Here is a 14,144-nt window from a genome sequence, read left to right as displayed (position 1 = left end):
CCAAAAAAGCTTATGAAAAGGTACCAGGGACATCTCATGGGGCCCCCTACTGACCCCGGGCCCTGCCCGAGTTCCCAAATGGTCAGTCCGCCCCTGGTTGTATCCGACCCTTGGCGATTGCATGGACCGTCACTCGTAAGCAAATTTTTCCATGAATTCTCTTAGCAATTATTCTTACAGGGTAGGTTGCCAGGTCTTTCCCCAACCCCCACCATGCAGGAGATCCCACATGGCCTGGGATGAAACTAGGACAATATAGACAGGAGCCAATTAACCTACCAGCATGTCTTTGGAGTGTGGGAGGAAGTTGGAGTACCCGGAGGAAACCCACGCAAACAAAGGGAGAACATGCAAACTCCATGCAGGAGGCGCCATGGTCGGGAATCGAACCCATGACCCAATTACTGCATGGCAGACGTGCTAACCACTAAGCCACCGTACTGCCCACTTGCATCTTAGGGGTGTATTTATAAAATACTCGCAGAGCTATTTATCCTGTGAAAGATCATTTACCATTGTTCTGTGCAAAACTGAATATTATCAGGCTATTTCCTCTCCAGGTCGAATGTTATTCATACAGAATACAGGGAATCAGGAAAATATCACAGCATGGCCACTATATGGAGCTGATGATCATAGGAAATACATACTATTTTACTATGACTGTCAGATCCATCCGGTGACATTAAAAAGAGAAAAAACGGGCTTTTAACCCCTTGCCCTCCTGAGCAGACTGAGAACTGAGCGGTCAGCAGTCAGGTGATCTCTGAGTTCTTAGAGTCTTAGAGCTGACAGGGGACAGCTGCAGCATAGAGGTGAGTATGAAGCAGGGGCGGACTGACCATTTGGAAACTCGGGCACTGCCCGAGGGCCTGGCGCCAGTAGGGGGCCCCATGAGATGCCCCTGGTACCTTTTTCTTAGGCTTTTTTGAGTTTGGGCAAGGACACAGGGGCCCCATGATCCCCTATTGCCCGGGGGCCCCATGAGTTCTCAGTCCGCCCCTGGTATGAAGGTTTATTTGTTTATAAACGCCAAACTTCTCCTTTACCACTTGCCCTCCAGAGGGTCCCCCCCCCCCCCCCCCATCCTTCCTGACCAGGCAATTTTTTACGATACGGCGCTGCGTTACTTTAACTGACAATTGCGCGGTCATACAACACTGCACCCAAATAATTAAATTTACGTCCTTTTTTCCCCACAAATAGAGCTTTCTTTTGGTCGTATTTGATCACCTGTGCATTTTTAATTTTTTGAGCTATAAACAAAAAAAACGACAATTTTGAAAAAAAAAACTATATTTTTTTACTTTTTGCTATAAAACATGTCCAGTAAAAAAAATTAAAAAAAATTAAATTTCGGCATAAATTTAGGCCAAAATGTATTCTGCTCCGTGTCTTTGCTAAAAAAAGATCCCAATAGGTGTAAATTAATTGGACCAGGCCATTTTTTTGCGATACGGCGCTGCGTTACTTTAACTGGCAATTGTGCGGTCATGCAACACTGCACCCAAATAATGAAATTGTTTTTTCCCCACAAATAGAGCTTTCTTTCGGTGGTATTTGATCACCTGTGCATTTTTAATTTTTTGCGCTAGAAACAAAAAAAACGACAATTTTGAAAAAAAAAAACTATATTTTTTGACTTTTTGCTATAAAACATGTCCAGTAAATAAATTTAAAAAATTAAATTTCGTCATAAATTTAGGCCAAAATGTATTCTGCTCCGTGTCTTTGCTAAATAAAAATCCCAATATGTGTAAATGAATTGGTTTATGTGAAAGTTATAGCATTTACAAATGGCGGTAAATATATAGCGTTTACAGATGGCGGTATATATATATATATATATATATATATATATATATATACACACATGCTGGAATTTTTTTTTTTTATTACAAGTAATGGCGGCGATCAGCGACTTATAACGGGACTGCGGCGGACATTCTGACATTGGGGGGAACTGACTTGGTGTCACTGACATCCCCAGTGACACCAATACAGTGATCAGTGCTAAAAAAAAAAAGACTGACACTGTACTAATGGCACTGGGCAGGAAGCGATTAACAAGTAGGGCGATCAATGGGTTAACTGTGTGCAGGGAGTGTTTTACTAGGGGGTGGGGGTGTGTGTACTTCACTGTAAGCACACTGCTTTGTATGGCTGTGCAGTGTGCCCGAGCTGACAGGGAGGAGGACTGTTAGTAAACAAAACAGTACTCCTCCCCGATGGTGATCGTCGGAAATCACCAGGCGCCGGCGAGTAATTAACGGCCATGGCTCGGTATTGACTAATGGTGGTGCAGGTAGGGCTTGCGCGTGCCCCCTACCCGGAAATGCAAAATCACTAATATATACGTGATTTTGCGCATCCGTGCCGCGCTGTAGCAGTGTATCTGCTATAGGGCAGTCGGGAAGCAGTTAATAAATGAGCAGAAGCTATGCTGACTTCCATCATCCCCCCCTGCTGTCCTGGGCCCCGTACAGGAGGACTGGTGGTACCCCCTTATCCACGGCCCTGGTGGTATCTATACTTTAGAGCTCACACTAATACGCAAATCCATATTTAGCTCCATCTAGTGGCCATAATTCAGTATTTTCCAGATTTATTCCACTCTGTATGAGAAAAGATTCAAGCGAAACTACTGAAATGATTACTTACTTGGAGAGTTGAAGAGCCGCGAATGTTTGCAGTGATAAGCCGCCTCCTGCTCGCAGTACTCCGCGTTGTTGACCAGGGCCTCCATTTGCTCCGCCCTGGCGCCGTAGTTAAATGCCGCAGAGTATGGCTTCCCAGAAATCGTTCCACGCACGGCAGTTAGATCGGTGATGTTGTGTTGAACGATCGTCCAAATCTTCTCTTCTGTTGGAATAAATAACCCCCAAATGTTATCTCCGTGTTTAATTATTTAATTTTGATTCATTTTTGTTGATAAATGCCAACACATACACGGAATTTCTTTTTGTTTGTTTTTTTCATTTGACTTTTTATTATTTTTTGCATTGTAGGAGTCTTCAGGAGGGGGGGGAGGGGTTTTCTCAGCTAAGCACACCTGCATGCCTGAGCTAAGGACAGATGGATATCAGGAAGTAAATGCTACTTGAATTATTATTATTATTATACAGGATTTATGGCGCCAACAGTTTGCTCAGCGCTTTACAATATAACGGGAGACAATACAGCAACAATACAGTTCAATAGAAGATGGTTAGGAGGGCCTGATCCTGGGAGCTTACAATCTAAGAGGGAGGGGCTAGTGGTACAAAAGGTAGTAACTGTGGGGGATGGACTGGTAGGAGGAATAGAAGATTCCATTATTAGCTGAGGGCAGGATAGGCTTCCCTGAAGAGACAGGTTTTCAGAGATCGCCTAAAAGTGAGCAGAGTAGGCGGTAGTCTGATAGATTGGGGTAGAGAGTTCCATAGGATGGGGGAAGCTCTGGAGAAGTCCCGGAGATGAGCATGGGAGGAGGAGACAAGGGAGCTAGAGAGTAGGAGGTCATGCAAGGAGCGGAGAGTACGGTTTGGGTGATATTTGGAGACATAATCGGTGATGTAATTTGGGGTGGAGTTATAAATGGCTTTATAGGTTATTGTTAATGTTTTGAATTTTGAATTTTATCCGTTAGGCAATGGATCATCTGCCCTTACTCAAGATGGCCATGGCCAAAAATACTAGGGGGGGGTTAAAATGATTTCTCAGCAAAGCAAAGCATGGAGACATGGATGGATGGGGGAGTTTGCTTTGAATAGTACAAAAAGAATTAAATAGCATTTTTGGTTTGTGGCCCTCAGATGCAGTGTAGTTCTGCTTTCAGGGCCGGTTCACACTCCATGCGTTTCAGTTGCTTTTTTTCTGCATCCAAAATGCACAGAAAGTAGGTGATAGGGCTGTCAATGTTATAGTTCACATCAGTGCTTGCAAGTTCCAGTGCGTTCCGGTTGCAGAAAAGAAAGTAGAACAGACTGTACTGGTATGCGTTAAAATGCCTAATAAACGCACCAAAAATGCACTGGAACGCACATGTCCATATTTAAATGGAAGAAAAAGAGAGGGGGAAAAAACGCATTAAAAAATGCGCCAAAAACACATCAAAACCGTGCATGCAGAAACGCATCCGGAGCGCATGTGTTTCTGTGGTGTAAACCAACCATAAAGAAGAATTCCGAGGATGGATCCTTTTGCATGAAACTGTATTGGAACTGTTCTGTCTTGCTTTGTTTTTAATATTTTTGTGGCTCTATATTAATCCTCTATGTCAATAAGAACTATCTTTAGAGTAAAGAAGAACAAGGAGTCCTGAAAGTGATGGTTTGGCCCCCACAGAGCCCTGATCTCAACATCACGGAGTCTGTCTGGGATGACATGAAGAGACAGAAGGATTTGAGGCAGCCGACATCCACAGAAGATCTGTGCTTAGTTCTCCAAGATGTTTGGAACAACCTGCCTGCCGAGTTCCTTCAAAAACTGTGTGGAAGTCTATCTAGGATTGATGCTGGCTTGAAAGCAAAGGGTGGTCACACAAAATATTGTTTTGATATGGATCTCTCTTCTGTCCATTTACTTTCCATTTTGTTACTTGATAAAAAATAAACTATGAACACTTCTATTTCTGAAAGCATTCTTCATTTACACAATTGCCTATAACTTTTGCACAGTACTGTATACACAGTGTATGCATATGTACATCTATTGATACTGTATATATACACATAAACTGAAATAAAGATGCTTTGCATATGGAAGATCTACACCATGTTCCAAATTATTCTGCAAATGATATTTTTCTCCTTTCCCTGAATAATGGATGTAAATAACAGTCGGCAGAATTCTCAGGTTACAACTAGAAGAGTACAATACACATTTTATTGAACAAACCTCCTAATGATAACAGGATTTTTGTTCCGGATTATTCCGCACAGGAAGTTTCAAAACACTTTCTAGGTTGTAAAGAACTGAAAATTGTCATTTGTTGTGTTTGCAGCATATTTACTGAAATCAAAAGCTATTTCAATCAAACTTTTAACATTTTCACTTTGTAAACATTTGAAGCGGTCACGTTACATTGTAACATAGGAGCCCTTATCTGATAGCAGATCACAAGTCTTGCATCCACTGAACTTGGGAGTTTTTGGACAGTTTCTGCTGGAATTTGTTTGCAAGATGTCAGAATAGCCTCCCAGAGCTGCTGTTTGGATGTAAACTGCCTCCCACCCTCATAGATCTTTTGCTTGAGGATGCTCCAAAGGTTCTCAATAGGATTGAGGTCAGGGGAGGATGGAGGCCACACCATGACTTTCTCTCCTTTTATCCCCATAGCAGCCATTGATGCAGAGGTATTCTTTGCAGCATGAGATGGTGCATTGTCATGCATGAAGATGATTTTATTACGGAAAGCATAGTTCTTCTTTCTGTACCAGGGAAGAAAGTGGTCAGTCATAAACTCCACATACTTTGCAGAGGTCATCTTTATACCTTCGGGGACCCTAAAGGGGCCAACCATCTCTGTTCCCATGATTCCGGCCGAAAACATGACTCCACTACCGCCATGCTGACGTCGCAGCCTTGTTGGAACAGGGTGGCCGTCCACCAACCATCCACTACTCCATCCATCTGGACCATCCAGGGTTGCACGGCACTCATCAGTGAACAGGACTGTTTGAAAATTAGTCTTCATGTATTTTTCTGCCCAATGCAGCCGTTTCTGCTTGTGAGCATTGGTTAGTGGTGGCCGAATAGAAGGTTTATGCACAGTTGTAAGACTCTGGAGGACTCTACACCTTGATGTCCGTGGGACTCCAGAGGCACCAGCAGCTTCAAATATCTGTTTGCTGCTATGTAATGGGATTTTAGCAGCTGCTCTCTTGATCCGATGCATGGATCTGGCAGAAATCTTCCTCAATGTGCCTTTATCTGCACCAACCCGTCTGTGCTCTGAATCAGCCACAAATCTCTTCATAGTGCAATGATCACGCTGAAGTTTTCGTGAAATATCGAATGTTTTCATCCCTCGTCCAAGGCATCGAACTATTTCACTCTTTTCGGCAGCAGAGAGATCCTTTTTCTTCCCCATATTGCTTGAAAATGGTGCTCTGCTTAATAATGCGGAACGCCCTCCTTTAGTAGTTTTTCCTTAAATTGGGCTCACCGGCCAATCTAATTATCACAGGTGTCCGAGATTGTTTTCAGTGATCAAAAGAGCCCTGACACACAATGCCATCCATGAGTTACACTGAAAAACAAAATATTTCATCTTTGTGACACTTAAATAGAATTTGCATAATAATTTGGAACGCGGTGTATATATAATCTGTATGTTATAAAATGTATTTGAACAGAAACATGAAACGGTAGAACTTTCATCCCATTCCCTGAACCTGTAGAAGTGGGTCAGAGGACATAGACTGGAGTCTGCCAGAGATGGAATTTGTGACCCAACAACATCAAAGGGCTTTTGTTATAAAAGAGAAAGTAACATAAAGCTTCTCCTGCCTTTGTGATTCTGACTTTGCCTCGACTGTTTGATCTACACACGGTAGGGAAATCAGGATCTTGTCTGTTCCACAAGAGGAAGCACAAAGAGTTTCTCCAATGCTATGTCAGGTATGGCTCAGTATTTATAGTATGAGTGCTTTGTTGTGCTGAAGTTCTTGTTTCCCTTCTCAGTAGGACACTAATAGAGTTTTTTTGTATCTAGTTGTCTTTCCAGTTTTCTTTCACAACCCGAAACATTCTGTACATTATCAACAACATCCCAGAAATGTTAGCTAGTGTGGTGGAGACAGTAAAGTGTAAGCGAATACTCCCTGAACCACACATCTAGGCAAAATTTAAGATAAATCTATAGCCAATACTGTGGAGGAAGGCCACCTCCTCTCTTTTCATTGCCCTGCTGAAAGATATAGTTACCCTGTCCAGCACTGATTCAGATACCCGCATATTGCCCATGCCTTCAGATTTCAACTTCCACAGGGTCAAGTCTACCTTGTCCAATCCTCCCTGGAAGCTCTACTTTGGGAAGACAGCCATCTGAAACCAACCTCTCCTTTTGTCTCTCAACATCCTTGAGCTTTCAAACCTAAGGAAAAATGGCTAGTGGATATTCCTGACCTTGGTCAAGAAGACTGGGAGGAGAGATGGGATAGACTGCTTAAACATCTTCTATCCATCAGAGACTACCTAAATTAATTCAAAATGGTACATCAAGCATAATTAAGACACACAGATTCCATAATCTTAACCCAGCAAACTCTTCCTCCTCTCCTTTGATAACCTTGCTGAAAGATATAATTACCCTGTCCAGTATTGATTCAGATACCTGCAGATTGCACATTCCTTCAGGTTTCAGCTCCACAGGGTCAAGTTTACCTGGTCCAATCCTCCCTGGAAGCTCTACTCTGGGAAGACAGCCATTTGAAATCAACCTCTGCTTTATATCGACTCCTTTTGTTCTCAAAATCCCAAGCTTTCAAACCTTAAGCAAAAATGGCTAGTGGATATTCCTGACCTTGGTCAAGAAGACTGGGAGGAGATGAGGGACAGACCACTTAAACAACTTGTATCCATCAGAGACTGTCTAATTTAATTCTGAATAGTGCATCAAGCATACTTAAGCCACACAGATTCCATAAATTTAACCCAGCATCCCCTTCCTCCTGTTGGTGCTGTGCCCAACCAGTGGGAGATTTCTCTCATGTATTCTGGACGTGTTCAGCCTCCTCCCATTATTGGAACGCAATTGTGGACATTGTTAATGCTGTTGTGCAAACCTCCTTTACTCCCTCACCCAGAATGTGTTTACTTGACCTGGTTGGTGACCTGGCTCCCATGAATGCAAAACAGGCACTCCTTGGTCCTCCAACCCCTTCTGTCCACTTCTGGAAGCACATAATGAACTCCTCTCTGCCTCTTTACCAGGAGACCTACACTAATAGCGGTTGCCCAAACAAATTCTCCAGAGTATGGGCACGTTGGCTTGAAGAGCTCTCCATGGCTACATTACCTTCCAGTTAATGCATCCCTTGATAATTTGCTGTGATGGTTGTTGGATATTTTTAAATATTCTCTAACAGTATGTTGCCCCCTATCGGGGACCTCCACATGCTTATGTTATGGGTACACTGTTTATGCTCTCATTCTCTCATACACATTAATTGTCTGTGTGAGCCACACACCACCAATGTTCTTTTTTATTTCTCTTTTGTATTGTTTATAATGTTGTTTGCTGCTGGGTGCCCTACCCTTGTGTGGGCCTGGCCATTCAGCCCCTCTATACATTTGGAAACTACATTAAAAAGAGAGTGAAAAAAAGTGTAAGCACGTATACAGTGAAATCTGTTGTAAACAGTTCTGTCTACTCTGTACATCTACTAAGTCATTTACAGTCATGGTGGACCCTCTATGGATTTCTTTAAGATCAAACAAGCACAATTTTGAGACAGGTGGCTAACTGAGATCCTCGAAATTCCAAGCCAAATCTTTATTCTATATCAATAGTGAGTTTGTCCCATATTGGCACTATAGATCCATACTCTTTAGAGTTTGGTAGTTTAGCAAATAAGAGTTTGGCAATCTGCAAGTCAAAGTAATGACTGGCCAGAGAGGAATCTCTTTGATGCAGTTGGCCAGAGAGGGATTGCTTTAATGTAGTTGGCCAGACAGGGATCGCTTGGTGCTGCTGGCCAGAGAGGAATCACTTTGATGCAGTGGCCAGAGAGGGATCGCTTTGATACAATTGGCCAGGGAGAGATGGTTTTGATGAAGTTGGCCAAAGTGGGATCATTTTAGCACAGTTGGCCAAAGAGGGATCACTTAGATGCAGTTGGCCAGAGAGGGATCACTTTGACGCAGTTGGCCAGCAAGGGATCGCATTGAAGCAGTTGCCCAGAGAGATGTTAATGCCGAAAAATGTTTTTTTGTTTTGTTTCGGAATCATTCATTAAATCAATCCTTTCTTTTCATCATTTGTTATGTTAGAATGATTTGTTTTCTGAATTCATTTCATATATTCAGATTTGTTTCTTATATTTGCTGCTTCTAAATGTTTCATATATTCTGAAGTTATTTTGGAAGATTCAGATGTATTCGTTATATTATACAAATACAAACCAACCAACTTTAACTCCAAAATACAATGTGTATAATATAGTACACAACCCCTGGTAGCCAAAAAGTCCCTACCTCCCCAAGAAGCCCAAAATAAAATAAAAATATTCCTCAGCGTCCAATCAAAATCAATGTCCAAATATGTATCCACAAGTGTCAAAGGATCCTTTGACAAGTCGTACTGAGAAAACGTGTCTGAGAGTGATGTCTGACACCAACCAGAAGTTGCGCGGTGGCCGTTTTAGATGAGGTCCAGTCTACAGATTGTGAACCAACGCTGATGTACACCTATTTATGTAAGCGCATTTTCATCTAATAAATCAGATTGTTTTGATGTATTATGGGATGGTGCCTACTCTGTTTTTGATTCATATATTGGCATTGTGACGGAACAACAAGAGTGATATTGGTTGGAGAGTAGTACATCTGCTGAAAGCTCCTTTTTTTCTACAGTCTGGTAAGCTGAATGTACTGGAAGGTGGTGGATTTCTCTATTGTCTCACCCAATTGGTGGTCACTGGTTTGTTATTACGGGAGCACAGAGTGGCATGATATGAAATTTGCTGATAATATTACGCTATATGTAATTTTAACATTTTTGGAGAGAACGATTACTTATGAGGAGGAATTTTTGGAGGAGGAACCCACGCGTTGGAAATACATTTTGTGCAAGCTACTCATATCCAGAGGGTAACAGTAGGAATTATGGATATCACATGTGGAATGACACTTGGTGGAGTTTTTGCATGTTCTGAGCACTTTTATGTGAGTGTATTTTAGTTTAAATATTACTGTATGATAAAGGTAATGCACTATGTGGGCTCTATATATATATTTTTTTTGAGGGTTAAAGAGGAAGAGGAGGACATCACTTTATTGAGAACATAATGAGTCTTGAAGGATTGTGAAGCCACTAGTGGATACATATTATTATTATTATACAGGATTTATATAGCGTCAAGTTTGCTCAGCACTTTACAATATAACGGGAGACAATACAGTTCAATACAAGAGGGATAGGAGGGCCCTGCTCCTTGGAGCTTACAATCTAGGAGGGAGGGGCTAGTGGTACAAAAGGTAGCAACTGTGGGGGATGGACTGGTTGGAAGAGTAGAAGATTCCATTATTAGCTGAGGGCAGGATAGGCTTCCCTGAAGAGATAGGGTTTCAGAGATCGCCTAAAAGTGATCAGAGTAGGCGATAGTCTGATAAATTGGGGTAGAGAGTTCCAGAGGATAGGGGAAGCTCTGGAGAAGCCCTGGAGACGAGCATGGGAGGAGGAGACAAGGGAGCTAGAGAGTAGGTGGTCTTGCGAGGAGCGGAGAGTACGATTTGGGTGATATTTAGAGACAAGATCGGTGATGTAATTTGGGGCAGAGTTATAAATGGCTTTATACGTTATTGTTAATGTTTTGAATTTTATCCGTTGGGCAATGGGAAGCCAGTGGAGGGATTGGCAGAGAGGGGTGGAGGACACTGAGTGGAGGCCAGTGGAGGGATTGGCAGAGAAGGGTGGAGGACACTGAATGGAGGACAGTGGTGGGATTGGCAGAGAGGGGTGGCAGATACAGAACGGTTAGTAAGGTGGATGAGTCTGGCAGCAGCATTCATGATAGACTGAAGAGGGGATAGCTTGTGATGTGGTTGGCCAATGAGGAGGGAGTTACAATAGTCAAGGCGAGATATAACAAGGGAGAGAATAAGTTGCTTAGTGGTTTCCGTGGTTAGGAACGGGCCTATCTTGGAGATGTTGCGGAGGTGAAGTCTACAAGATTTGGACAGTGATTGGATTTGGGGTTGAAAGGACAGATGGGAGTCTAGGATTACATCTAGTACCCTGGCATGAGGGGAAGGACTGATGATTGTGTTATTGATCTTGATGGAGAAGTCAGGGGGGGGGGCACGGGCTGGGGGGAATACTAAGAGCTCAGTTTTGGAAAGATTGAGTTTGAAGAAGTGGAGTGACATCCATGCCGATATGTCGCTTAGTAGGTTAGTAGAGGAGACTGAAGGGGTGAGGTGAGGAGGAGACTGAAGGGGTGAGGTGAGGGGTAGAAAGATAGATTTGTGTGTCATCAGCATAGAGATGGTACTTAAAGCCATGGGAGTTTATCAAGTGACCAAGGGAGGAGGTGTATATAGAGAAGAGAAGGGGTCCAAGGACAGAACCTTGAGGGACCCCTACAGAAAGAGGGAGTGAAGAGGAGGAGGCAGCGTTATAGGTACGCTGAAGGAGCGCTGCGATAGGTAGGAGGAGAACCAGGAGAGAGCAGAGTCTCGGAGGCCAAGAGAGTGGACTTTTTTGAGGAGGAGGGGATGGTCAACCGTATCAAAAGCCGCAGAGAGGTCAAGTAGTAAGAGTATGGAGTGGTGGCCATTGGTTTTGGCAGTTAGTAGACCATTAGTGAGTTTTAGTAGGGCAGTTTCAGTGGAGTGTAGTGAGCGAAAGCCAGACTGTAAATGGTCAAGAAGGTTGTTGTCGGTGAGGTGGGAGCTCAGGCGAATGTAGACTAAGCGTTCTAGGAGTTTAGAGGTAAATGGGAGCAGGGAGATGGGTCTTAAGTTGTTCAGGTTGGTGGGGTCCTTTTTTGGGAGGGCTTTTTAAGTATGGGAGTGATGTGTGCATGCTTTAGAGGGGAAGGGGAAGGCACCAGTAGAGAGGGAAAGATTGAAGATGTGAGTGAGGGAGCATGGGATGGAAGAAGAGGGTGACCGTAGTAGTTGTGAGGGGACAGGATCCAGGGGGCAGGTAGTGAGACGGGCTTCTGAGAAAACCTTAGTGACCTCTTCGGTAGTAGCAAGGTCAAAAGAGGAAAGTGTTGAGGGAGGTTTAGTATAAGGTATGCTAAGTGGGATGGATGTCTGCAGTGGCGATGCCCCTACGAATTGCGTCAATCTTGTTTTTGAAATGATTTGCAATCTCGTGAGCAGTGAGTGAGGTACAGGGTGGAGGTGGAGAAAGTAGAGAGTTAAAAGTAGAGAAGAGACAACGAGGACATTGATTTTGATTGGACGCTGAGGAATATTTTTATTTTATTGTATTTGTTATATTGATATTTTCTTTCTGCAACTTGCTTGCGACTTTGGCTTTGGCCAATTATAACAGTCCAGAAAGTCACACATATTGTTTCTCTTACAAAACTTACAAGTAGCATACAAATGAAATAAATGAATACAAACACATTTGTTTTCATTATCATTTAGTTTGGATTAGTTTAAATTCGTTACTATTGCAATTCAGAGATTCAGTTACAAAAATATGAAAGAAATATGCAAAAATGGAGGAATACTATAAATAAAAAAATAAATTCATGACAAAAAAGGAAGAAACAAGTAAACAGCAGTACTGGTGCATGAACACTTTTGGATTCAGATTTTTTTCCTAGACTCTAAAACCATTGGTGTGGCTCTATAATTCATTTCTCCCATTCTGGATTCCACTCACAGCACTTTTTGAGATCCCCTGGTACATTGGAGCTGTCTGGATGGAGTCATTGAACTTCAATAACAACATTTTGTTTTGTGATATTGGACTGTAATAGTTGGTGACCCGAGAGCTCCCCCCATCTGTGGAGAAAGATACACACCAATTCCAGTAAAAATAAAAAAATCTACATGCTATACCTTCGAATTCCTCTACCCTCCCACACGTTTGTGTTTTGCAGCCCAACAATTAATGGATTCCCAGTGGCAGAAAATGAAAAGCTATTGAGGGAGCGCTCTGGATTTATGGAACATATAAAGTAGTATAACCTTCTTCTCTTCATTATCCCCTGTGCTTTAATATCATTTGCTGCCATTAAGCTGGAGTGATATTATTTTATCACTCTTCTAAGCATTTTGTTCTGCAGTTCTCCAGGAGAGCCTTGGAGGAAAAAAAAAAAAGAATTTGGAGCGGAGCAGTAAATATTACAGAATTCATTGCTCCATCCACCCATGCAAAGTTAAATTCATCTTACAAAAGAACGTTTTTAAGAGCCGCTTAAACTGCTTTTGAATGCAAAGGTGACAATGCTTTTAATTCTGGGAAAATGCTACACCTTTATGACTTGGTACTTTTAGTTCATTTTAGTCCAATTTAGCAGAAGACGCTGTTGATACTCAGTCCCTGGAGACAGTTTTATGGTTGAAAACCAAGTACCCAGCTCCTTTCCTTCAACTACATTTTTTTTCTTCCCATAACATGCTGCTTACAATGTGAGCTACATTACCAATCTTGCTTCACATATCACCCAAACCTTTCTCTCAGCTACTCCCAAGACCTCCTTCTCCCTAGTCCCATTGTCATCTCATCCCAAGGTCTCCCCTAGGACTTCTCCAGAGCTTCTCTGTTCCTGCCAAGTGCTCCTGCTCTCTAGCTGCCTCGTTACCTCCCTCCATGGTCTCCCCGGTACTTTTCCAGCTTCTCTGCTCCTCCCTAGACCTCCTGCTCTTTAGCCTACTCATCATCTCCCCACATGGTCTCCTGCAAGACTTCTCCAGAGCCTTTTTTCTCCTCACAAGACTTTCTGCTCTCTAGGTGCCTTGTCACCTCCTCCTATGGTCTCCCCTAAGACTTCTTCAGAGCCTTTTTGCTCCTCCCAAGAGCTTCTGCTATATAGCTGCCTCATCATCTCCTCCCATGGTCTCCCCCAGGACTTCTCCAGAGCTTCTTTGCCCCTCCCAAGACCTCCTGCTCTCAATCCACCTTGTCATCTCCTCCCATGGTCACCCCCAGAACTTCTACTGAGCCTATCTTCTCCTCCCAATACTTCCTGCTCTCTACCTGCCTCGTCATCTTCTCCCCTGGTCTCCCGAGGACTTCTCCAGAGCCTCTCCCAGTCCATCTCCAGAGCTTATCATCTTCTCCCAAAACCTCTCTCTCTCTAGCCCCTCATCATCTCCTTCCATGCCCCCCCCCCCCCCAGAACTTCTCCAGAGCTTCTCTGCTCCTCCCAAGACTTCCTGCTTTTCAGCCTCCTTGTCATCTCCTCCCATGGTCTCCCCCAGGGCTTCTCCAGAGCCTTTCCCATCCTCTGGAACTCCTAAAAGCTATCTAC

The 14,144-nt window shown here is 43.1% G+C and overlaps 1 protein-coding gene across 1 annotated transcript in view; it reads right to left on the bottom strand.

Moving 5' to 3' along the window:
* The window catches only part of LOC149462245 (contactin-associated protein-like 5), a 689,962-nt gene that overhangs the window by 237,011 nt on the left and 438,807 nt on the right, over nt 1-14,144 (bottom strand). The window contains exon 13 of the mRNA XM_089677184.1: nt 2,662-2,862. Coding sequence (XP_089533310.1) covers nt 2,662-2,862 — 201 coding nt within the window. The remainder of the gene's footprint in view (nt 1-2,661; nt 2,863-14,144) is intronic.

Source organism: Staurois parvus, unplaced genomic scaffold (assembly GCF_062004578.1).
Source record: "Staurois parvus isolate SC_StPar_1 unplaced genomic scaffold, SC_StPar_1.0 ptg000179l, whole genome shotgun sequence".
Classification (NCBI taxonomy): domain Eukaryota; kingdom Metazoa; phylum Chordata; class Amphibia; order Anura; family Ranidae; genus Staurois; species Staurois parvus.
Note: the sequence above shows the minus strand (reverse complement) of the source record. Positions and strands in the feature narration are given on the sequence as shown.